Consider the following 26111-nt stretch of genomic DNA (forward strand, 5'->3'; position numbering starts at 1 on the left):
GAATGAACAGCAAGCTGCATTTGCAAAACATATCTGATACGACTTCTGGTGGCCCACCTAAACAAAAACAAATGGAAACAAGTTAGACAAGGGACAAGTAAAAAGCAAACACTTGCGTGACGCTCTATGTATGAATACCGGAGTACTGCCTCACGGAGATCCTTGAAAGCCGATCTTGTTTTTAAGGAAATGTTAAGCAAAAGGTGCCTTAAAATATAAAACGCTCATAAAGTCATTCGTCTATTAGTGCTTTTACTTTGAAAGTCGTGTCCAGGTCTTTGTGTGTTTACAGTTGGAGGCTCGAGTGTGTGGACATAGGCTGTGTCCACCGCTGTTCCCCCCTTTCCATTGTGGATTTACATAGGCAGATTTCCGTGGTAGTGGGAAGCGAAAGAGGCGGGTGGCGACTGGCGAACCTTTCAGGAACCGAGACGACAGAGCAAACAACTTTACTCAACACTTTGGAAACTTGTGTCGCCGCAGATTGTTCGCGCTGACGTCTTCGCCACTTTCGTCGATTCTCAACTCTTCGTCTTACTCCCCCCCTCTTCGGGAGGCAGGCTGGGAGGTTTTCGGACAAGTTGGGAAGCAATTGACGCCGGTTAGAGGGGCTGTGGCCATGGCCGGAGGCGGCGGTGGCGGCGGCGGGCTTTCTCCACTCGGGCCCGCACCGCCGATGTGGTATCACAGGGACCTCAGTCGAGCTGCGGCCGAGGAGCTGCTGGCTCGCGCCGGGAGAGACGGCAGCTTCCTGGTACGGGATAGCGAGAGTGTCAACGGGGCGTACGCTTTGTGTGTTCTGTAAGTACCCAACCGTAAAAAAAAGTCTAATTTCGTTACACAGACGCTACTCGTTGTCGTGTTTGCTCATGTTTTCTGGCCAAATTTGCTTTTTGATTTGATTTGGCACTGTTTATTAACTGTAATAAACGTTAACAAATACAGTTAGGCGTGTGATGCCTTCACGAAGCCTTGAAGTTTGGTTCTTTTATCGTAGCCCCTGCTCGTTTTGGGGGTATTTTGCCTAATGGCAATGGAGTGTTCGCGTTGGTACACACTTGCAACTTTAGCTTCGAGGACATAGACAGCAGGGGAGAGACAGGCACTTAAACTCCAGCATGGCACACGAAAGTAGTTTTTGAGCTGCCCGTGTCTGTCTTCTGAAAGCTGTGGTCGCTTGCAACGTCATTCATTTAACCAGGCGCTCTCAGCCCACTATGTGGGTGCTGAAAATTGGTGTTCAACTGAAGAGCAGTGGTTAAAAAAAAAAAAAAAAATCAAACAAACAAGCAAATTCAGAGCTGGCTGGTAGTTAAGATTCACTTCAGAGTCAACCTCAAGGATGAAATAAATGATAAAACCTACCTTCCATTCAAATGACATTTACCCGCTACGAGGACATAGACAGCAGGGGAGAGACAGGCACTTAAACTCCAGCATGGCACACGAAAGTAGTTTTTGAGCTGCCCGTGTCTGTCTTCTGAAAGCTGTGGTCGCTTGCAACGTCATTCATTTAACCAGGCGCTCTCAGCCCACTATGTGGGTGCTGAAAATTGGTGTTCAACTGAAGAGCAGTGGTTAAAAAAAAAAAAAAAAATCAAACAAACAAGCAAATTCAGAGCTGGCTGGTAGTTAAGATTCACTTCAGAGTCAACCTCAAGGATGAAATAAATGATAAAACCTACCTTCCATTCAAATGACATTTACCCGCTACTCGCTTTCGTAAGGCAACAAACATCAGCAGACCCTCACATTTTGACAAACACGCAATAACTGCCATTGATGTGTTCCTTTCAAATAAATGGAGCATATCTAAAAACCGCAAGGTAAGTCACATGCTTTCCAAGTGATTCAAGTTCTACACAAACATTGACGACCAGGCAGGCATTGAAAGGCACGTGTCACGTGACTTGGTGCTGTGTCATTGACTTGACCTACATCTCTTGCCTGATCATTTACCCCATGCTGAGTTTATGCTGTGTGTATATGCATGCACCTCACTGTGATGATGTGCAGTGTCTACTGTACTGCCTTTAGTGCCTAATCTCCTTGGTGGGTGTTGAGCAATCTCAGAGGAAAACATTGCCCTGTCATTTTCCACATATAACAGCTGTCTACTGTGCAGTATTTAAGCTTTTAGAATACATTCAAACAGTTGCATCCATGCAAAAAAAGGAGCTTGATGACAGCAGTTGCCTCCCTGCACACCAAATATGGCAAAGCTCCTTAGTGAAGCACAAGCCAAATATCTCACCAAAATGTCTCATTAAATGCAAAAACACTCACTTCACTGCAATGATGCAATATTCAGTGTTGACTGTTGGTAATGTTGTCAGTCTTCTTTTTCATTATTAATTGGATATTTTAAGATTTTTTTTGAGGGCGGATAGGGGTGCAGTTTCTGTTTTTAGTTAAAATGAAGTTTAAAACATTCTTTTTGAGAACAGGGCTCTACTATGTTCCCAAATGAGGAGACTTTATGTTGAAAATCAGATTTATGGACACAAATCCTGATTTATAATTAAGTTCTTTCTCTCTTTCTTTCTTTTTTTGTGATATAATTTAATCTCCAAATAATTCAACAGATACCACCTCAAGTTGTCTTTCAAAGTTTAATAAATCAGACACTGTTGGCATGGCACTCTGCTTAAAGACTTTTTTTTTTTTATATTGCTTGGCATTGGTTTGAGGGTACTTGCCTGAAAGACTATTTCACAGCGAGTACGTCACTGAAAAAAGGTTGAGAACTTAGATGGGAGCTGCCCAAGTCTAGTCCTCGATAGCCTCTATCCAGCCTGTTTTACATGTTTCCCTCCTCCACCACACCTGATTCAAATGATCAGGATCGTTATCGGGCTTCTGCCCAGCTTGCTGATGAGCTGATCATTTGAATCAGGTGTGTTGGAAGAGGGGAGCATATACAATAGGCTAGATCGAGGCTTTCGAAGACCGAACTTGGGCACCACTGACCTAGATCACACAAGCACCCGCATTTTCCTATTGTAGCTACGTCGCAACCCACTTTAATAGACGTTAAGAGCAATTAAAGTGTACTGTTTAAAATTGACCTTTAAAAACCTGTATCGTGGAGATGCGGTAACATACTTTAACAACACAGCAATCAGAGCACCTTTTTAAAGAGGAAGTCAAGTCAAACATTTTCTTTCGAGTCATGTGTTCGACCCACTAGTTGAGACTGAGTCACTGCTTTCGATACTCATTAAATTGAAATATCACCAGATTTGGAGTCATCTAGTTTGAAATGTTATGACCTGAATTGAGAGAGATGTGTCGTCCGCCCCCGCCCCCTTCCCCTAACACAGAGTACTTATAATTGCAGCACATGCACATTTTAAATAGTTATGCTGTGTGTAAGGATGGGTAACTTTCACATCTGGAAATTGATACCGATACTCAACGGTACAAAAACGCCAGGGCAACAATGTGGTAAAAACAGGCCACACTAACATAAACTTTGATGTCAAGTAGGGGGCTGCAAAATATCATCCTGCTTAGCTGCCAATGGCCCCCGGGCCGCAAGTTTGACACCACTCCTCTATATAAAGGATGCAGATTTTGAGTTTTGTATTCAAGCCGTAAAAAGGTAACCTCATTAGCGGTACAAACAGAAGTGTCTGGACATAGGGATGTTATATTGTACTGTGGTTCATCAAGAGTTTGCCGTTCAATGTGAGGCATCATACGCAGGAAACTGGTGACCAATTCCGATATGAGTCATCTTTTATCATGTTCTCAAACAAGGGGGTGAGTGGGTCGCACTCCTACAGTTTGGGGAGGGGCTTTGTACAATTGAGTGTCTCCACTGGCACCACCAAAAAAAAAAAAAAGGAAAATGTTAACACAAATGAACACATGCAACATGCGACCCCTGTACAGCAAATCCTCTCAGATCAAACACAATCCATTCCAGGACATATTAGGATTTATTTCGATTTGAAACAATCTTTGCAATACAAAACATGAATAACCGTGGACCCCCACATACTCACCATTCTGTCACCAAAGACCTTTGTTAGGGTTTCTTCATCTGAGCAGGTTTCTTGTCTTCTCATGGTGAATAAGATGGAAGAATAGGAGGAAGCTATGAAAGCCCGTGAACATTTTTTTGGGGGCGTGATTTGGTTTTTACTGTCACCATGTGTTGTTATCAACACATCCACACTACACAGACACACATACGGTATATGTGCATTGTGTAACCTTGGGACGTTTATGTGTGAATCTTGTCTTTTTCTCCTTCCCCTTCCCGTTGAAACAGTAGGATTTACTTCAACAGAGAATCTTATCAGCTTTCAACAGGAAGACAAATACACACTAAAGTTCACAATGGATCTGCTTCCACTGGTACAAATTCCTTGTCTTTGCAGACTGAGAGTAACTGTTAGGAGTATTTTTTTTTCTTGAATCATAAGAGTGGTGTATAACTTTACTCGAAATTGAATGACCAGTCAAGGATGGACTCACTTTTGTTTTACATTGTCAGATTGCTTGTGTTGTTTAGCATTTGGATATTTAATCATGATGTCCTCAGATTTTAGATTGAGTCATTATAAGCTTGACTGCACACTTGCACATGATGAGCAGAGTCAAGCAACTTACAGTATTCTCATTTCTATACAGTAGACATGTACTGTACATTATCAGAACAAAATCTATATACTGTATATTTTTTCTCAACAACTTCGAACCCCTTGAAAACTGCTGTGTTTACTTTTTGCATTGAAGTCAACTATCTAACTGCAGAGAGGTTTGAAGGGCTTTTGTCCCTACGCTCCTGCTGTGTCGCTGAAACACAACTTTATTTTCAGTATACAGGTATGGCTGTATCGGACCATCGTAGACTTCTGTGGTGGCATAAAAAAACACCCCCCCCCCAAAAAAAAATTGACTGACCAGAGTCTTACTTATGATGATGATGGGGCGGGGTTTCCGCTGTATGTAGTACAAACTGAAATGTGCAAACATGAGGACATCTCGAATGGCAGGGTATTCAAAGCATTTAACGCACCCACATAAACAGATACACAACTGCAAGACACACACACAATGTACATAAGCCACAGGTTTTGCTTGGCAAATTGACCAAATTGTGTTCGGTCCACTGAGCAGACGTGGAGCGCAGACATGAAAACCATCGATGTTCAGCTCGGAGCTCCAGGCATGTTAGCCATGGCCATGCAATCCCAATGTCACAACATTGATGAACAACTGGTTGAAAGTGTTTGTACAGATAGGCAGTTCACCTCAATGCTGAAATGACTATAATACGTAACTTTTAAATATTTCCGCTGATTACAGTGTTGACGCTTTAACGGACTCTGTATGTAAGAATGGTCAACTGTATGTATGTGTAAGGATGAAGACCACTCACTGCCTAATCGACAGCAACAGGTTCAACTTTTCTATACTCCTCCTCCCCCCGATTCTAGAACACACACACACACACACACACACACACACACACACACACACACACACACACACACACACACGGCCCTACCAGCTCAGGTCAACTCCAAGTGTATTGTATGTATGTGTATATCTGACAGCAAATTACATTGGTATTCTGTTGAAGAATTCAATGTTTGGAAAGCTTTTTGCTTTTTGGGGGTTTTTCTTCATATGCATTCCACTACTCTTGTGTGCAGGTTTCAGAAGCATGTCCACACATACAGAATCCTCCCAGATGAAGAAGGATTTTTGGCTGTTCAGGTATACAGAGAAGTCGTGCACATAACCACATACGGTACATACACTCAGTCCGCAAGGAGTCCAGCATGTGGACTCAAGAAAAAAAAAACATCTCCTCAGTAGCAGCTGGTAGGGAGGCAGAGATGCTTTGGTTGACTTTGAGCTCACGCGCACACACACACACACACACACACACACACACACACACACACACACACACACACACACACACACACACACACACACACACACAGGCTGTGCTAACAGCAGTGTCTTTGTGTGTCTTGTTCAACAGCTGTGCAGTCCCACACCATCGCCACATGCCACCCACATGCCTGACAGGCACACGCCACCATGGCGCTCTCCCACATTGCAGACACACTTCAGTGCTTTCACCGTGATGTCTCACACTCAACTTTTTTCTGTCATTTTAAGGATTCATTTGGCTAGCCTCACTGCAATTTGTGTGCAATATTTCTAAACACCTCCTCCTGATTTTAACTATATTTAGACTGCTGGTCATATTTGCTTATGCAGCATGAATTACTGAATTATTCGGGGCACTAGACCATGACCAGACTATTTGTAGCAAAGTTTGTTCCATGTCTGCAGTGTAAAAATAACATTTCCTCTTTTCCTCTGTCTTTTGGTATATCCTTCCGTTTGTCCTCCTCCCAGACGTCACAGGGTGTGCAACCCAAGAGGTTTAAAACATTACCAGAGCTTGTGTCGTTGTACCTGCAGCCCAGCCAAGGTCTGGTGACCACTCTGCTTTATGCTGTTGACCGAGAGGAAACCGCCATCCTCGATGACCGCGACTATTCAGGTACTTCTCCAAATAGAAGGACACTGGTGGCCTGTGTTGTCATACTTTATCGTTAAACATCTCCTCCGTGTTTGTTAGATGGCGAGGATGAGAAGCCACCCCTCCCCCCTCGTTCAGCCTCCACCTCAATTACTCCCAGTTCAGACACGCCAGCTGACAGGTACAAAGTGCAACACTTTCTTTATTTTTTGCTCTGTGTCACTCACCTAAATACATGTGCAGTCGCACCCCGCAGATGTACCATTAAATCCTCCATTTGCATCTCTTCCTTCCCTCTCTGCAAAAGGCAAGCCACATCCGGTTGAGATGCACCTGGATAACAGATGTTGCTGTGATTGATTGATTGAACATAAAAAGAAATTAGAAGACAAGAATAAAAATTTGGGAGCAAGAAAGAAAAACCACCAATAGAGGTCATAGTTCAACTCAGTTTACATGTTCAAAGGGGAGTAGGAAGAAGTATAAAACATATCTCGTCCTATGTGATGAGTGATGAAAAGCAGCGGTCATATACTGTATGTGTGTAACCGTGTGCAATGTCATGCTTGGAGTAAAAACAAATTTGCATTCTCACGACTGAGCTTCGTATTTGCATGTACCCAAGTCAAATTTCTGTTACGGCATGAATCATTTGTGAAATATTCAATTCATAAACACCAAACAAAATTTGGCTGCATGAAAATTCTGCGCTCTGGCTCGGCATAGGAACAATTGTTAGAAGATAAACTCAGTACTGACCTCCATTTTCATTCCACGTATCCTGTACTTTTGTACATACTTTACAGTAGATATATCGAGCGCTTGCACATGCGGGGGTGCCATCAAATATTTTGCTACACATGTAAATTGGCAGTACATAAATCATTTTGACTTTTCGCCACATATGGTCCGCGTTTTTCAATGATGTTTGACTTCAAATTTGTGTTTCAGTGTTCCAACAGCGAATGGCCTGAGCACTATCTCCCATGAGTATCTGAAGGGCAGCTATGCCTTAGACCTCGAGGCTGTGAAACAGGGAGCCTGCTCGCTGCCTCACCTCAACAAGACCCTTGTGGCCTCTTGCAAGCGTCTCAATGGGTGAGAGGGATATTCAATCAGATGCTGACACTTTTATCTGAGCAACAATACATCTCTAAATTCTCTCATGGGCTAGCTTGTGGATGGATAAAATGGTGGACAACGAAGGGAAATGCTTTCATTCTTTTCTCATTGTTGCCGCAAAAGTTACTGACAACTGATCTGTGAACCCCCCCTTCTGCCTTTGCCTCACATGAAAAGGGAAGTGGATAAGGTCCTGTCTGGTCTCGAGATCCTGTCAAAAGTCTTCGATCAGCAGAGTGCCTTCATGGTCTCAAAGATGATACAACAAGTATGTCCTGCCTCCTTTTGTATGTCTAACTGCGTTTTTTTTTAATCACAGATTTTGCTGTAGCGTGAAGAATAGAGAAAGAGAATTGAGACAGTGGTTCATATGAAAGTGTCACCGGCTTCAGTATTTCTATAAATATGTTCATTCATTTAACTTTCCAACCACGGAAACCAGGAAATACACAATTCTCTGCAGTTGTCCCTTTTCCCCTTCGGACAACGGGTAGACTGAGTCAAACAAAAGTCTTACTGTCATGAAAACAACGGATCCCAACAAAACATTTACACATCGTTTGGACAATACTGTATGAATATACTGTTGAACATTTTTGGCTGCATTAAAATCTCTACTTGTCAGTAGGTTGGTTCATTGTCCTTGAAAACACATGATGACATACATGTGTTTCTCTTGCAGTCGGTGAATCAGGGTGGAGACCAGGAGCTGGAGAACCTAGTTGTCCTTGAAAACACATGATGACATGTGTTTCTCTTGCAGTCAGTGAATCAGGGTGGAGACCAGGAGCTGGAGAACCTAGTGACCAAGCTGGCCATTCTCAAAGATCTGCTGTCATCCATAGAGAAGAAGGTAAAGAGAGCATGCATGTAGTTGATATCGTGTTGGGCTTGAATCCTTACACACACATTCACAACACGCAGTTCACCCTAATCTCACTTCCTATGCGTTTCATTTATATAATCAGCAGTTCACATTTCTCACCGTGGGATAGTTCATGCTCACTGTTTCACAACCATTTTTCATTTCATTATTAGTGTCCAAGATGGTCAAAAGGGCTCATATGAGCAAAAACTGTTAGTCATCGCTATGACTATATTTACATCAAAACCATTTATCGAAATTGAGGGAGAAGGGTTTGGTTGTTTTTCTTGTGGAGTAAACATTTACATTTCTGCTTTTACTGCTGCCAAATAATTTATGTTGGCCTTTATATGGAACAGGCGCTCTGACAGGGAAGGAAACCAACAGAGTGCAATCAACCAAGCTACATGTCTCAACGCAAGTGATGCTCCACCTTCTTGGCTGCTGTTAGGTCACATCCAGGAAATGGCTAACTGTTTCCTTGTTGACTCCAACATTGTGCCTCAGAACAATGCAAAGCTTGTGTGTGTGCTCTCACGTATATCTTTTTCTTCTACATGCTTACTGTATGTAATTCTTCTTTCATGCTCCCCTCAGGCTCTGAAAGCTCTGCAGGACATGAGTTTGTCCACCTTGTGCTCCTCTCCTCCTCTCTCCATGCGGAACAGCAAATCCATCCCTGTGCAGCCCTTCGAGGTAGTAATCCATTGCACCACCTCTTTTCGAAACCTCAGGAGAAAGTTATTCGCTTTATTTTAGCATGGAAGTATAGTCAATGTCCTTTGGGGACACATATTTGCTGCCAATCCTGATTTTATGACACATTCCTCAGACTTGAACTCTAATCAGAGTGTGAAGTCATGGATTACTCACCGCGCAATCGGAAGTGTTTCCCAGACGAGTCATGTGAGACCAAAGGGATGTTTGTCATGCTTTTCCTGTAGGATCTTATGTGGTTTTCACACCCCAAATGGTATTTACCACTTTCGTTCTTACATTTACCCAAAAATTGGGCATAACTTTGAGTCCCTAAATGTACCGTATTTCCTAAAATTTTACCAACACCGTAACAAATGTCCAACAATTTATTCATGTTAAATACTCAGAAATAAATTACAGGAGGGTCCTTGTGAAAAAGGAGCTATTACAAACAGAGATGTCTGATTTGAAATATTCAACGCTCAGCTAATTTTGCACTCTCAGTGGTGAACTCATTTCAACAGCTTCCTGTTTGCACAGGAACAGAGATATTTTTGTCACAGAGGCCTCAACATGTGGGATCTCATTCACCCCGAAGGACAGCAACAGATTGAGTCAAGGTTTTTACACCGGACTGAAAATAAACATCTGTTTGAAAATATTTAAGAAAAAGTCCAAAACCTGTGATTTGAAATGAAACATTTTGAGTCACTTCCAAAGTCTCAAATGTACAGGATTCTGTCAGCGTTCATCTAAAACTACTGTTGAATGGAGATGCCATGAGACATTTTATGTGGTCATTCATTCTGTGGTTTGTTTTTTGATGTTCACTGTTCAGTATACAGTGGAGAGTCATGTGGTATTTTATTCCTTTGGATCTCCCTGATTATGAAATTAACAACAGTTCTTCCTTAAATTGTGAAGTTTTTTTTTTTCTCACATTTCAGGTCAAACTGGATGTCTACCTGGCAGAGCTGACCAAGATAGGGAAGAGTCAGAAGTACACTCTGTCTGTGGATGTGGAAGGAGGTAGACTGGTTGTGATGAAAAAGGTGAAGGACAGCCAGGAAGACTGGACAACTTTCACACATGACAAAAGTAAGCACCGCACATCCAGGTGACTATGAAGGCAAACAGACAACTGCTACTTACCATTTGACCTTTTTATGTTGCCTTTTCTCCTATCACTCTGTTGACCTCTCAGTCCGTCAGCTGATCAAGTCCCAGCGGGTGCAGAATAAGCTGGGCATTGTTTTTGAGAAGGAAAAGGACAAGAGCCAAAGGAAAGACTTCATATTTGCTAGTGCCAAGGTCTCCGCATGCACACACATATGAACACAGTCCCAAGACTAAACACCTGCATATTTGTTATGCATATTTACAATCTTGACATTAACACAGAGATAAGACCTGCACTCAGACTGTGGCTTCACAATGACTGCAGTAAAGATATATATTTTTAAAATTATACTTCCACCGTGACATTTATATTTTATGCTGCAGACATGATAATTTGCTCAAAAGCTGGTTGGTATTAAGTGCTGGTTTGCTTGTGCGTGTGTGTCTGTGTGTTTTAGAAGCGAGAGGCCTTTTGCCAACTGCTACAGCTGATGAAAAACAAACATTCCAACCAGGATGAGCCTGACATGATATCTGTCTTCATCGGCACCTGGAACATGGGTGAGATATTTTTTAGGGATTCTATTTCCTCTTCTTCAACAGCCACACATTCTGACTAATAATTCTGCGTACCATAATTTCCGGACTATAAACCGCTACTTTTGTCACACACTTTCAACCTTGCGGCTTATTTTCCAATGGCCGCCAGGGAGTTGCTCGAGCAGAAACTGTAACAGTGAGACACTATCATGTGTCCCAGTGAAAACAACCGGCCATGAGAGGGCGCACTTCACATGTGCTTTGAGGTGTATTGTACACCTGGTTACATCTGCTAAAAGAAAACCTCCCGAAAGATATTGTCTTGAAAGTTGACACGAAAGCGTGGATGGTAGAAAGCCTAATGTATGAATGGTTGACCGAGTGTTACGGCAAACGAGGATTATTTCATTTTAAAATTAAGCATTACTCGACAGAGAAAGGTGCTTGTTTTTTTTTTTTAACCAGCTGTGTGAGTGCTCTTTTACTGCCATCGTGCTGCCGCGTAACAGGCAAAGAAAAGTTAAGGTTAAGTTATTGAACGTTGAAACCTCTTTATGTGCACCTGTGCCTTATAGACAGGTGCGGCTTGTGTGTGTACAAAATGATTTTTCCTTTAAAAATGCGGTGGGTGCGGCTTTTAATTAGGTGCGCTCAATAGTCCGGAATTATGGTAATAGTAGAATTATCAGCAATAACTAGAATACTGCATTTTTCACATACTGCCTCAAGTATAAACCATGTCAAATAATCCGAGCCCTCCATGATCTTCAAATATTTAATTACTAATCCACTATTTGTTGTCAGGTTCCGTTCCTGCTCCCAAATCAGTTGCCTCATGGGTGTTGTGCCGAGGACTCGGAAAGACTCTGGACGAGATGACCGTCACTATTCCGCATGACCTGTATGCATTTGGCACGCAAGAAAACTCTGTGTGCGATCGAGAGTGGGTGGAGTCGTTACGGGCCATGTTGAAAGAACAAACAGAACTGGATTATAAACCGGTGAGGAAAGATTGTTGTCATCATCCTTCCATTTTCTCGTGGATTGTTAGCCATTCAGTTACAGGGCACCAACAACCATTCACACTCACATTCACACATGGATAACTCCTCAGTTAGCCGCACAAGCATATTTTTGGAATGTGGAGGGGGGGAAGCACCTGAAGAAATCCCACATTAGAAGAGTGGATTGTTAGCCATTCAGTTACAGGGCACAAGCAACCATTTCCACTCTCATTCACACATGGATAACTCCTCAGTTAGCTGCACAAGCATATTTTTGGAATGTGGAGGGGGGGGGAAGCACCTGAAGAAATCCCACATTAGAAGAGGGAGAACATGCAAACGCCACACAGAAAAGCCCAAGATGATATTTGAATATGGAACCTTTTGACAGTGGGATGCTAACCACATTTGTGTGTTATAATGTTTATTTATTTATTTATTTATTTATTTTTTAAAATAAACAAGCATGCACTTTCAGTTTCCTTATTACCCTTTGTTTTACTTGTTTTTAGATAGCGTTACAGACACTGTGGAATATAAAGCTATTTGCGTGTTATAATGTTTATTTATTTTATTATTTTTTTAAAATAAACATGCATGCACTTTGTTTCCTCATTACCCTTTGTTTTACTTGTTTTTAGATAGCGTTACAGACGCTGTGGAATATAAAGCTCGCTGTGCTGGTGAAGCCAGAACATGAGAATCGCATCAGCCATGTTGGAATGTCAAGTGTCAAGACTGGCATCGCCAATACACTTGGTAACTTCACTAATCCATCCAAATTTCTACATTGGTGTTCCTGTTCAAGGTAACAGGGACCAGGGGACTACCGGTATCCAGCCTGACCGTGGGCAAAGAGAGGACTGTTTTTATTGCATTTCACACTGGTTGTAGTCTAAAATGTGAGCAATGGCACGACTTGACAAGGCAATTTTGGACATCATTGGATGTTGCAGTATTCCCTTTATTTCTTGTATTTACTTTCTTTAAAGATCAAAACAAATATTATTTAATGTAGTCTTCTAACTTCATAGTTGAGGTACAAAACTACTCCATGCAAACCTATGCACATTTTTTAAAATCTTAAATGTATTTGCAATTTTGTAGTGTACAATATGTGTAAATTTATCCGAAAAGGAGATTTCATTGTAAGTTTTATTTTTATATTTGATTCTCTTTTAAATGTGCTAAAGAAACATTCTGTTGAAATTCAGTTTTCTCTGGTTGGTTTAATTGATCAGTGTCAAAACTTTTTTTTAATAATATCATATATAACATATATAATGTATTTTATAATATTTGGTCTATGCTTTCCCAGGTAACAAAGGTGCCGTGGGTGTTTCTTTTATGTTCAACGGAACATCTTTTGGTTTTGTGAACTGTCACTTGACTTCAGGGAATGAAAAGATTGCAAGGTACCATCCCACGCTTAATTAAGTGTTTCCTCAATTCTATCAGCTAAACTGTACACAGTCGCACACCTTTTATTTCCGGAGTCCATATTTTTCTTTTATGGAGACTACTTTAAATGCATTTCCTAATGTTCTAATGACCCCTGCAGGAGGAACCAAAACTACCTTGACATTTTGCGCCTGCTTTCACTTGGAGACAAACAGCTGAGCTCCTTTGACATTTCACTGCGCTTCACACATCTCTTCTGGCTGGGAGACCTCAACTACAGGCTGGACATGGACATACAGGTAAAAGCAGGATCCAGAAAGACCCACACTTGTGCCGAGTAACTGTAAACTTATTTATTAATTGTTAGTGTTCCTGTGTTTGCAGGAGATCCTGAACTACATTAACAGAAAGGAGTTTGATCCATTGCTTAAAGTGGACCAGCTAAATCTGGAGAGGGAGAAGAACAAAGTGTTTTTACGCTTTGGTTGGTGTAACTCCGTTTCCAACTTTCCAACACACACCACCTTTGCACCATCATATCTGCATGGGACCACCCACCCCCCCAAAAAATACATAAATAAAATAAAATAAATAAATATTGCACAAATGTTAAAGTTCATCCATCCATCTTCTTTACTGCTTTTCCTCACTTCGGTCTCAAGTGAGCTGGAGTCCATCGTAGTTCCTTAACTGGTTGCCAGCCAATCGCAGGGCCCATATAACCAAGCAACAATTGACATTCACACCGACTGGCAATTTTTGTGTCTTCAATGAACATGTCATGTATGTGTTTGGAAGGCGGAAGGAAGCCACATCACACAAGCTCAGGGAGTATATGCAAACATATTCAGCCACCGTGAGGTTAATTTGTAATGTAATGAAAACCAAATAGTGTTATGGAATTTTAGAACATGGATACTCTTTTTTCTACTTTATTCAGATTCTTCCAAACAGTCATATTTAGCAACATGGTTACAACTGGACTCAAAAGTCGGACTTGATAATATACCTTTGCTCGTTACATGTGCCTTAAAGACAGTTGATCTTCCCTTCATCCGATTCAAAGATTATCCTTATCCTTGCACCAGTGTGTATATTATCTTTTTCCCCCTACATTTAATTAAAACAAAATAAGGGTTAGATCATTAAAGTCGCCTCCGCTTTAACTTGTTTTTGGTAACTTGCAGTGGTTTTACCACATTCTGCAAGTCTTAAATATATTCTGTCATCTGTCTTGCAGCAGAGGAAGAAATCTCATTCCCACCCACCTACCGATATGAGCGTGGCTCGAGGGACACGTATGTTTGGCAGAAGCAGAAAGCCACTGGGGTGTGTTTACAAATTCATAGATAAAATGTCCCCTGAATATTTGTGGCAACTGTTATTCAGTTGTGGTTTTCATTTTACGTTACTCTAATGATGTTGTGGTTTGCTCTTTGGCCCAGATGAGGACGAATGTTCCGTCCTGGTGTGACAGGATCTTGTGGAAGTCTTACCCAGAAACGCACATTGTTTGCAATTCCTATGGTAAGACAGTTCACAGTATCTCATGATAGTATTTCCAGTTTGTTACAAAGCTCTTCAACTTTCTTTTAAAATCCACTTGACAATGCCTTTTTAATTATATACTCTTCTTAGGGTGCACCGATGATATTGTGACTAGTGACCACTCACCAGTGTTTGGTACATTTGAGGTCGGCGTGACCTCACAGTTTGTCTCCAAGAAAGGTATAACTGGAGGAAACATCACGATTATTATTATCAACTTGTAAACGGTCCTACATCACTATTACTCTACGTAGTCCACATCTTATCTGTCAAAATGAATGAATTGAATTGAACCCTTTCTTGCGCCCTGTAACCTGATAACATGATAATGTCCACTGTAATAACTGCTGTCCCTGAAAGGGTTAAAATGCTTATTTTTACCTTTGGTGTGTTGATGACAAGGGAGCCATTCTTGTGTCCTGTAAGTGGTTTTGAAAATGAAAGGGTAGACTATGACATAAACCACTTAACCAATCATCCAAACAGAGCTAAACAAAGTAAGAAAAACATAATTTTCCACTCACAACCAAACAAGTACCTCATTCTGGATGTTTTGGTCTAGGGCTGCCGAAATCTTCCGAGCAGGCTTACATTGAATTTGAGAGCATCGAGGCCATAGTGAAGACTGCAAGCAGAACCAAGTTCTTCATTGAATTCTACTCCACATGTTTGGAAGGTGAGACAAAGCAATCTTTTGTCAACTAATAATCATCTCCTGACAACTGAGTGAACTCCACCAGCCACAAGCATTGTAGATCTCCTGTATCACTTAGTGGCCATAATAGAACTTCATCTCTTTCTTCTTTTTCATGTCTCTATACCTCCTTCCCCAATTCCAGGCAGTCAGTATACCTTTACAGCTAGCATCCATTTTGTCCCATGTTGTTCCCACCTCCGCCTGTCCGCTCCCGTCGCACTTTTGAATAAGAGTCCACAGAAACTTCACCCAACTTTTCTCCCCCCCTCTCCCTTCCCTTTGTCGCCTCTCCCAACCCCTTCTGCCGTGCGTTTCTCTTACTGTCTCTCCTATGCAGAATTCAAGAAGAGCTATGAAAACGACAGTCAGAGTAGCGATAATGTCAACTTCCTCCGCGTGGGCTGGTCCAACAAGCAGCTGACGACGCTGAAACCTCTCCTGTCGGAGATCGAATACCTTCAGGACCAACACCTGCTGCTCACTGTGAAATCCCTGGATGGATATGAATCTTACGGTATAAGCGCAGTGTCTCTGTTTGGGCTGAAGCAATAGTTACTTGTTTCTTTTGCTTGTGTGGTTTGACCTGGACTTTCAGTGCGACAATTGGCCTTTGTTTGTGTCACCCCCAGGAGAGTGTGTGTTGGCACTGAAGTCAATGATTGGCAGCACAGCCCAGCAGTTCCACACCTACCTGTCTCATCGTGGCGAGGAAACGGGAAACATCAGAGGGTCAATGAGGGTCAGAGTCCCTTCTGAAAGAATGGGAACCAGGGAAAGACTCTATGGTAAGACTCTTAAAATGCAAGCTGTACAAGGTGAAAGTTCAGACACACTTTCTCATTCAGGTACAGCCAACTTTTGGTTGGTGCTGTCAAATATACAGAAATGCCCAAGTTGAAATTTCAATCTCATTTGATTTCAGAGTGGATCAGTGTGGACAAAGATGAAACAGGCGTACCCAAAGGGAAATCGACGACATCATCAAGAGTGGGGCACGAATATGTGAAGTTAGTACACATATTACACATACTTGTTACTTCACATATACTGCATAATATGTAGCGACAAATGTTTTTGTGTTATTATATTTCTCAAGTAATGAGTTTGTATTGAGGTGGGGGAGCCTCACTGCTTCATTCACTGTTATGTGACAAATATGACACATTCTGATGGTTTGTCTTGTAGACTATGTTTGATTTAGGGAAATAATGTTTTTAATTGGGATTTTTGTGTATTTTTATTTTCTCCTAACTCTCTGTAGTTTGGAATGGATCTTGAACAGCTCCCACATTTATTAACATTTTGTCTCATAACTCAATACTGTTCTGCAGGCAACCTATGGTTCGTAAACAGCTCGGAGAGCTGGGGAAGGTCAATGAAGAGGGCGAGAAGAGCAACAAGGTGGAAACCGCTACAAGGTACGTGCACATTAAGCACAAGTGCAGTGGAACCTTTGAGATCGACAAGAAACCTCATTTCATCAAGTATTAATTTAATCCGGTCCAGGGGAAAACTTTATCATCCTAAGCCCTTTATAATACTTAAATAACATTTTAATGGTAATTTAAAGGGGGAAAAGCCCCACATTGTTTATTTTTATTTATTTATTTATTTGCAAGAATATGTTTTATGCCACCACTAATCAAACCACGGCATTATATTTCATTAGAGAGAGAGAGATGTATATATAGATATATATGTATACATCTATATACTGTGCGTGTGTGTGTGTGTGTGTGTGTGTGTGCGTGCGTGCGTGCGTGCGTGCGTGCGTGTCTCAACCAGCTCTTCTCTTCTTTGATGTATTCAGGCCCAAGCAAGATTCATCTGATGTTGATCAGTCTGTCAGCAAGAACAGCTACAATAATCCCGCCTACTACATTTTGGAAGGGGTTCCCAATCAATCAGCCGCTGCCATGTCATCTGAGCTTCTCCCGTCCGCCAACTCCACCACCCCCCAGGCAATGAAAGGCCCCCCTCCCATCGCTGTAGCTCGGACCAAACCCCCATGTGCCCCCGCAGGCCCGTCTCATCCACGCAGACCCATGACAGGTCACACGGTGCGTGCCATCAGTGAGGAGAGCTCCTCAGAGGATGATGGAGGCGTTTGTGTAGGAGGAGCACAAGTCGGAGCCCCTATGGGGAGCACACTTAATCGCCCCCCTCCGGATTTCCCACCCCCTCCTCTCCCAAAGGGAGCCATGGAGATGGCTGTGGAGACGCCCTTCCTGAAGCCCCGCTCACTTCACCCGGATCTCGCTGAGGTCAAGATCCCTGTGGTCGGTCCTGGTGCTCCACTGACCCTCGGGGAAAGCTTCAGGCGAGGAGGTGGCGCTGTTGGGGGTGGGGGCATCGGTAGCGGGGCGTTGGACGACCAGTCTTGTTCTGTGCTGCAGATGGCAAAGACACTGAGTGAGACTGAGTTTCCGGGGCAGCCTCCACGGGCTCCCTCTGCACCGCCTCCCCTTCGGGGGCAGGCCATGGGTTTAGGTCTGGACTCCTGCCGCACCTTCCCACCCAGAAATGCCATCACAGAAAGTATTGCTGAAGATCTTCCCGAAGAGGTGAGAAACTTAATGCTGAATTAACATACTGTATAAGGGATTTTGTGACTCCTATTGTCCTCACTCAGGCTGGATTCAAACTGCATGAGTCAATTGACACAATTCCAATGTATCGCTCGCAATTTCCAGATGGGTCATGTCGGCATAAAGAGAAATCAAATATGCATGAAATTGGATGTTCTCAATTCAGAACAAGGCCAAATGTTGATTTCACCATGTACTGGATATCTGCCAATGCAACTGCAGCGTAAACCGACAGATTGGATGTAGCCCATCAATCGAGCGTGACATAATCAAAATACAATAATCCCTCCTCACTTGCCAGGGTTACGTTCCATACTGCGTAAGCAATAAATGAAATCTGTGACATAAAAATAACTCAATCATTGACTTGTCTTCCAGACTGTGTTTGGGTCATTAGAGTCCTGTCACAAATTGTTGCACCAAGCCGCCAACAACACAACATCATCTTGAAATAATGATCAATCGCTAATTATCTTAATATACTTAATTATGCTGACCTTATATTGCATGGCGCCTGTTGCCAGTGTTGAGCGGCAGCTCCAGCGCTAATGGTGAGCAGCCGCTTCAGCAGCATTCCTGAAGTGGAAATGATAAGCTTTTATTTTACTTTGAATCAAATTAAACCTTTTTCCTCTTTCAGGCACTTTGGGGGAGCAGCAGCTCGTCTTTGTCCGTGGGGGACTCTTCAGTAGGGGAGTGGCTGCAGAGATTGGGACTTGAGAGGTATGAGCAGGGCCTCCTGCACAACGGCTGGGATGACCTGGAATTTCTCAGGTACATGCTTTTACTCTATCTACCCTTCAGGTACATGGATGTTTATTCACTGTCGTACACAAGGGGTAGGAAGTGATTTAGAGGTGCATGATATTGGACGGATGGATGAAGGTCAGATTTTGATGCTCAGCTCAACGTTTAGGTCAGAACTATTTTTAATAGTATCAATATTTTCGAGTTGGCAATCAGTTCAGGTTAAACTACCTTTAGCCCCCAATCAGCTGGGATAGGACCCACCTCGACCATGATCGTTCATTGAACATCGATTGGATGGAACATTAATCTTTGTTTGATCCAGTCTAATCTCCTGCTATTTGTTTATCTGGCAGCGACATCACAGAGGAAGACCTGGAGGAGGCAGGAGTACTTGATCCCTCCCACAAGTGCATTCTGCTGGAGAGCCTCCGGCAGCAGCAGAAACTGTAGAAAAGGGGCCTGATGATTTCCAAAGCACTCAGACAGCACGCCTACTTCCCACAAGGCCAAATGTCAGCAGAACTGAAAGGGAATGTGCCATTTGACGTCCAATGTGCCTTCTGAGAGCGCGTGCACTTCCCTTTTTACTTTGGACTTGCTGACAGCATCCTCTTTCAAGCATCCTTCAACTGGTTGATGTGGACGCGGCCTTATTTAAGGGTCATCGGATGCCGCAGTAATACTGAATGAAACCATATTGTCATGAGAAACAAATCACATGATACTGGAGAGGATTTTTTTTTTGACATGTGTTCTAACCTCTGACGCAAGCAACGTCAACAGGAGAAAGAAAATGGAGGCCTTCTGTGCCAGCGTCTTGACATTTCAAGCCATGGATGTCCTTCACGACTCGTGATGACAGCGTGGGCCAAGTCTCAGGTATTTCCCCGTGAGTGGTCGCTGCCTGGAAGTTATGTGGAAGGAAGCCAGCCCAGTTTGGGTAAATGTCGAGCCACATAGAAACAAACTGAAAGCGGCAGCTGCATTAGGATGTTGCAGAAAGGACCTCGATCACGTGGACTGAACTCACTCCTTTTCACTTTGGACTTAAGTTTCAGTGTTTCAGTGTATTTATAATTTGGTTTCTTTTTGTCAGGGTAAAGGGAAAATGGTGCAAATCCGTAGTGAATGAGCTATGAGTGCGCACAACATCAGCAGTGGTTTGAGATACACACTTGATCTTGGTATTCCAGCTTGCTGGCGACGTTTCAGTGCTCAGTCACCATGCACCCAAATGCCTGGAAATGGACAACGCCGGGCTATTGTTTGAGTTTCCATTTCTCAAGTCCACACTCGATGTTACTGTGCCAATGCAACCCAAGTTTCACGGCCGTAATATCACATTTTAATGTGAAATTGAGCTTTTGTTTGTTTTAATTGCTTTCGAAAACCAAGTGAGTTAACTAACATGTTCAAAAAAAATCTAATACACTATAGTATTGTGTTGCAGGAACCACTCGTCTCAGAATGCTTTTTCCAAAGGGGTATTTTATAGTTGGTAAGGAGCATGACGTCATTTGCACGCGTAGAAGAGGTCACGTGAAAAAAAGTAAGTGGAAAGAATTTTTTTGGGTTATGTGACATTAGTGATATGACCACTAGATAGTGCTGCTACACCGTTTATTTCCAAACAGCTCGTGACTGGGCACCTGGCGACACCATCTTTTGTGTTTTGAACGCTTCGCAGTATTCTGTCAGCCTTGAAAGAAAATACAACTAATGTGAGTTATGTTACCTGGCCAGGTTCATTTTATTACTTCTTGAACTATTTCCTGTTCTAAAAGCTATTGTGTTTTAAAAAGAGGCGGGTGTCAGAAAGCGGGCTGAGCTGCTTAAAAAAAAATCACACACCGCTCTGAATTAAGCTCTTGCTATATAACCCGTAAGAATTTTTCAAATGTTATGTTGTGTGACCAGATGAGTTTCATGTACTGTTATATGTACAGATTTTCCCCAATACACATTCTTGTTTAAAAACTCGTTCATCACGTTTCACTTTACGTGCCGTTTGTGCGGGCGGGCGTGTGTGTGTGCGCGCGCGTGTTTTTGCATCATGTCTTGCTTAGATGTTTTGCTTAATGGTTGGTTATATTAAATTAATGAAAATTTCATAGCTGCATCATGTTTTTTCCCAATTAAAACGTAACATGTTTATTCACTTTCTTCTTGTGTATAATCAGAAAAGCAGAAGAGATGCTGCGGATGAGACGTGATAATTTACGCACGTTTTGGGCATTGAAGATCCTTTGCGTCCCTCACTTGCACACACAAAAGAAAACGTCATTGAACACGGTGTCGTGATTCCATAATGTGATTTATTAGAATAATCAATAGTGCTATAATGTCTCATTCACTGGAATTTCTATGAGACAGATGCCTTGCATTGAAATCAATCTGGAAAGCAATGTCAGGAAAAAAAATACCCACTTCTATATTCCTAATATTTTATATTACTAATTACAGGATTTACACTCACAAAAAAACTTATGAGGAATTTCCACGAAATTCAAGTTCCTTAATGACACATTTAAAAAAAATTAATAAATACATTTTTTTCAGTAGCTGAAGGGGATTGCAACCAAGTACAAAGAAATGAAGCCATCGGAGGTAAACAGTTTTTTTTCCTTTTTTTTTTTTTTTTTTTTTTTTTTTTTTTTGTTTTGTTTTATTTTGGAGTGGACACTATGTCTAATGGAAACAATAGAACCCTCATCCGTCACGTTATATTGCCATCCCCTGATTTGACACTTTTCAAAAAAAGCAAAAATGGACCCATTGGCTGGAAGTGAGCAAGAACATGTGACACTTCCCTCCAAGAGAGCTGCAGAATCATCCCGAAAGTCCCAAATGAGTAAAAGCCCAGCAGGTCTGTAATAAGTACTAGAAAGACGAGCTTAGGCAGGAACCTGCGGCCGATGCAAAGTGGCCTCAAGTTGTTCTCCTTTCTGCTTTGTGAACAAAGTGGCTAGTGTTTGGTGAGGCAAGGCATGATGGGCCTGAAAGCACCAGGGGTCACAGAGGGAGGTCACAGCCTGGACTTGTTACAGTAAGGAGGGAGGAAGGAATGAACCGAGGGTCTTTCTAATTGGATTTAGGGGGCCCCTCTTCCTTGTGCTGGAGCTGTGTGTTGTGTGGAAGTTGCTCAATGTTTGGCCTTCTGCTTAGGACTCGTACCTGACCACCATGCTCATGAGCTCTGATGCTTGCATGTGTATGTGTCGAAAGGCAAAACCGAGTGTTCTTCGAGTGTACACAATGAAATGCATATTTTGAGGTGAGTGATGAGGTTTGAGTCAGATTAGCGGTCGTTCGTGTCCTGGCTGTTGGGGAAGAACACATGTCTCGATCGGTCCACTGTCTGTGCTTCAGAACAGGTTCGTCTTGATGGTGGCATTGGGTTTTCTGTGAAAGGAGGACAGGACTCCGGCAAAAGGCCCCGTCATACTGTCCGCCGGCTGCCAGGCCTTCAGAATCTCCTGAGTCTGGGCAGCGGGCTGGGCCACGGCCGGGTTGGACGGCCCCAGGCCAGACCAGGTGGCCGCCTTGAGCCCCTGCAAAACCGGAGAGGCGGAGGCGTTGATGTATCCTCCGTTAGCCGGAGCCGGGCTGGGGCTCAGGCTGGAGGGGCTACCCAGGTTCCCGTTTGCCGAGCCCGGCAGCGAGGCCGTGCTATCGGGTGTGGGGCTGCAGGTGGATTCTTTGGACTCGTCGTCGTCCGATGACGATCTGGTCTCACCGCCTTTCTTCCCTCCGGAGCTGCTCGTGTTGCCCGCCCCGGAGCTGTTGGCTTTTGCGTTTGCGGCCCGCTCCTGCTTGCGGAACTTTGCACGCCTGTTCTGAAACCACACCTGGGACACACACACACATGACACACACACACACACACACCAGTGGTGCTGCTTTAGATGGAGTTCAAATGTGACCCACCACACCTTAAAAGACCACTGCTCCTCTCACCTGTACTCTGGCTTCTGTCAGATCAATCTTCAGAGCCAGCTCCTCTCGGGTGTAAATGTCCGGGTAGTGTGTCTCGGCAAAAACCCTCTCCAGCTCCTTCAGCTGGGAACTGGTGAAAGTGGTCCGAATGCGCCTCTGCTTCCGTTTCTCATTCAGGCCCGAAGGGTCTGAGAAGAACTTGTATGGGACTGTGAGAGAGGGGGGATGGGGTGGGGTGTCAGATGTGTTATTCAGAGTCATCAAGAGATTTCATACTTTCACGAAAAAAAAAATGACACCTAACTTTCAAATGAAAATCTGCACAAATCCATTTTTTGTTCATGACATGAGATGATTACAGGTTTGTGATATTAGTTTTGTATACATGCAAATTATGTTATCTATATTATATTTACATATTCATGTGTATTTTTATGTATAGTATGAAATTAGTGTTAAATAGTTTTTTGTGCTACTCTCAAAAAGTATATATCAGATTTATTTTAATTCCACCAATGCCACAATGATAAAAGTGTTTGTGTGTGTATGTGTGTGTGTATGTGTGTGTATACATATATATATATATATATATATATATATAAACAATGACTCCTGAAACCAAGTGAAGGCCTGTAATTTGCGGCCTGTAATTAATTTGAGGTTATCAAATTAGTTTACTTTTAATTTTGAGTTTTTATTTTCGTTCCTGTGCAAAACATGAAATTAAACAGTCGCATTATTATTATTATTATTACTGTTACTGTACGTTTACATGAGTTAGTCTTATTTTAATGTAATGTCCAAACAAATAGAATCTCCGCAGGCCTCAAATGTATTTAAGTAATTTCCTTTTCTCCCTACGCACGCAGACACGCACGACTATGACCAAGGTCATTTTTCGGCGTGTACCTGACGAGTACGGCGTGGGCTGGTGGTCTCTGAGGGCTCCCAGGGTGCAGCTGGCCGTGCTGAGCGGGGTGCAGGCCGGGTTGGAGAAGGGTCCGCTGCGGATGGGGTTGTACTGGAACGAGCTGGCCTGGCTGCACGAGCTGAAGTCCGCGTAGGCCGACGCTTCCATGGCGGCCATGCACGAGTCGTAGGAGTTCAGGTAGGAGTAATCCATTTTATACATGGAGCTCTGCCGGTGGCGGCACCGGGGCGCTGGGAGTCACGGATGGAGCCACTTGCTTTTTGCCGTGGGGGTGCGGGGGGTCGCTCTGGCTCCGGTATCCGCGAACAAGGTCTCCCAAAAGTTGGCAGGAAATAGTGCGTTTTGGAAGAATAATCCCGTCGCCCTGTTTCGCGTGTTCTCCCGCTACTTGCTGCCCGTCGCCGAGTTTGACAGCGCCGCGGCTCGCTGCCTGCTTATAATAAAGTTGGGAGAGCTGCGCACAATGGCTAGGCGGAGGTCTTGTTTCCATGACAATGATTGCCCCGCCCACGGGTTCCCGGGAACGGCGCAAGGCAGCTGCAGCTCCATCCAAATCCAGTGGATTTTGCTTTGCGCCCATTGTCGGACAGCTCTTAATTGCTGTCTCAGCATCGCCTATTTTGTTCTTTGAATATGATATTATCACCCTATTAGTGTGAAAGCATTTCACGTCGAGCTCTAGTCAACATTTTTATTTTTACTATAACTGACCAGTGCAGAAAAACATGAGCACCTATACAGAATTTAATGAGATGCTATGTTGTATGAAAAATATTACGCTTAAAGCACGTTGAGTTTCAATTGATACGGTTAGAGGTATTTATTCAACATGGTTTATTACTGCTGTTGGAATTTACACCGATGTAGCAAATGAGCCAACCAAAATATTAGAGACTGCTGTGCGGTATATTGCAAGAATGCAAACTGCAACAACACATTGTTAGAATAATAACTTTACTAGTATCAGTCAAACCTGGACATTCGTATCTTCTGTAGAGGCGGAATATTACAGCCCACTTGAGCATTTTGTACAGCCTCTGACGGTGTCGATCAAAATTGAACGCTCATCGTCATTGGAAAGGCAGAATATTTGATGGAACGCTAGCATTGGATTGCAAGTGGTCGTTGGCGTTGCTGTCTGTTTCTGAATTTGCCTTGTCAGCAAAACATAACTCGAACATATATTTATTCGACTTCTTTCTTTGGCGCGCACCTCGGCCACAGCTCAAAGCATCGCGTGGGGTGCATCGGGGGGATCTTTACGTGGCGAGAAACATCCACAAGTGACGGTGATTGCGCAGATTAAAAGCTTTGATTTGATTCCGATCACTTTTACGCACGCGTCATGAGATTGCACGTCACTTTGATGGATGGACTGACAGAGAGAGAGAGAGAGAGAGAGTCAGAGGCCGCGGAGACAAGCGAGTAGTCATCGTAAACACAGAGACGCCCCATAAATTGGTTTAAGTTTATTATTCGATGTCATAAAATGTGATAAGTCATATCCCACGCCGGTCAACCCCTCCCCGCCCCTCCCCCCGCCCCCACATACACCTGCAAGTAGCGAAAATGAAGAGTCACTATAAGTGTAATTTTTTTTTTAAACACACTGAATTTCTAATTTAGGAATTACTCCATATTATTTATTGATGAGAACGTGTGAAATGATGGCAACTTTTTTGCGCTCACGGTCATTTTCTTTTTCAATATATACTTTTTAAAGTTAGAATGTATTATATTGTGCATTCGTGCAATTGTGCTGCCGACGTGAAAAGACATATTATTCATATCATTTCTGCACTTGAGTACTATTACTATTTGATCTTTTTTATATTTTAGTGTACTTGCTTGTTTTTCTTCTTTTTTGTTAATATATGGGCGGGGGTTGTTTGAAACAACTGACACTCCTAAAACGCAACACAATTGTATTATTTCGGAAGAAGACTAATATGGTGCTGATTTAAATAATTGATTTTTATTGTCACCTATGATTGCTTAATCGTCTCACATGTGCGAGATTCACCGCAGTGAACGATGAAGTTCGCGTCACACCAAAATGAATCAATGGGCTCAAAACGTGTTTGTAACAATCACATTTAAACATTTCGCAATTTCCACAAATATCAATGAGGGGTTCTGAACTTATTTCTGCCGATTTTGGAAAGATACATAACGATAGTATGGAGTCATCGGAGCGGTTTTAGGCACCAGTAGGCCGCGTCATGGGTTCAAGGGTGAGTTTACCGAGAAATTAAAAACAGTTTCCAAGTTAAACTGCTGCATGGTTCCCCACAAAAAAACAGTAGCGAAGCCCCCCACCCCCCTCCCTCAAACTCCATTTAATCCCTTCAAAGCATGGAGGGTCTCTTCCAGGCCCACTAATCCGCCCCTTTG

General features: G+C 42.9%; 2 protein-coding genes across 2 annotated transcripts; one reads left to right on the forward strand and one right to left on the reverse strand.

Moving 5' to 3' along the window:
* Positions 1-310: 310 nt before the first annotated feature.
* Positions 311-20830, forward strand: inppl1a (inositol polyphosphate phosphatase-like 1a). The gene is made up of 27 exons (XM_019885976.1): positions 311-801; positions 5670-5733; positions 6391-6538; positions 6617-6698; positions 7469-7615; positions 7817-7907; positions 8403-8492; positions 9102-9200; positions 10151-10301; positions 10408-10514; positions 10781-10883; positions 11667-11863; positions 12508-12625; positions 13185-13281; positions 13428-13566; positions 13652-13751; positions 14508-14596; positions 14713-14794; positions 14906-14995; positions 15378-15491; positions 15850-16026; positions 16142-16297; positions 16435-16519; positions 16844-16930; positions 17323-18076; positions 18741-18874; positions 19204-20830. The coding sequence occupies exons 1-27, from the start codon at positions 620-622 to the stop codon at positions 19298-19300; spliced, it is 3780 nt and encodes a 1259-aa protein (XP_019741535.1). The 5' UTR covers positions 311-619; the 3' UTR covers positions 19301-20830.
* Positions 20831-21491: 661 nt separating this feature from the next.
* Positions 21492-25221, reverse strand: phox2a (paired like homeobox 2A). The gene is made up of 3 exons (XM_019885977.1): positions 23696-25221; positions 22808-22995; positions 21492-22698 (listed from the first exon to the last, which is right to left on the reverse strand). Exons 1-3 carry the CDS (start codon positions 23916-23918, stop codon positions 22216-22218), a joined length of 894 nt encoding a protein of 297 aa, XP_019741536.1. The 5' UTR covers positions 23919-25221; the 3' UTR covers positions 21492-22215.
* Between the last annotated feature and the right edge of the window lie 890 nt (positions 25222-26111).

Source organism: Hippocampus comes, unplaced genomic scaffold, assembly GCF_001891065.2.
Source record: "Hippocampus comes isolate QL1 unplaced genomic scaffold, H_comes_QL1_v1.1 scaffold29, whole genome shotgun sequence".
Lineage (NCBI taxonomy): Eukaryota > Metazoa > Chordata > Actinopteri > Syngnathiformes > Syngnathidae > Hippocampus > Hippocampus comes.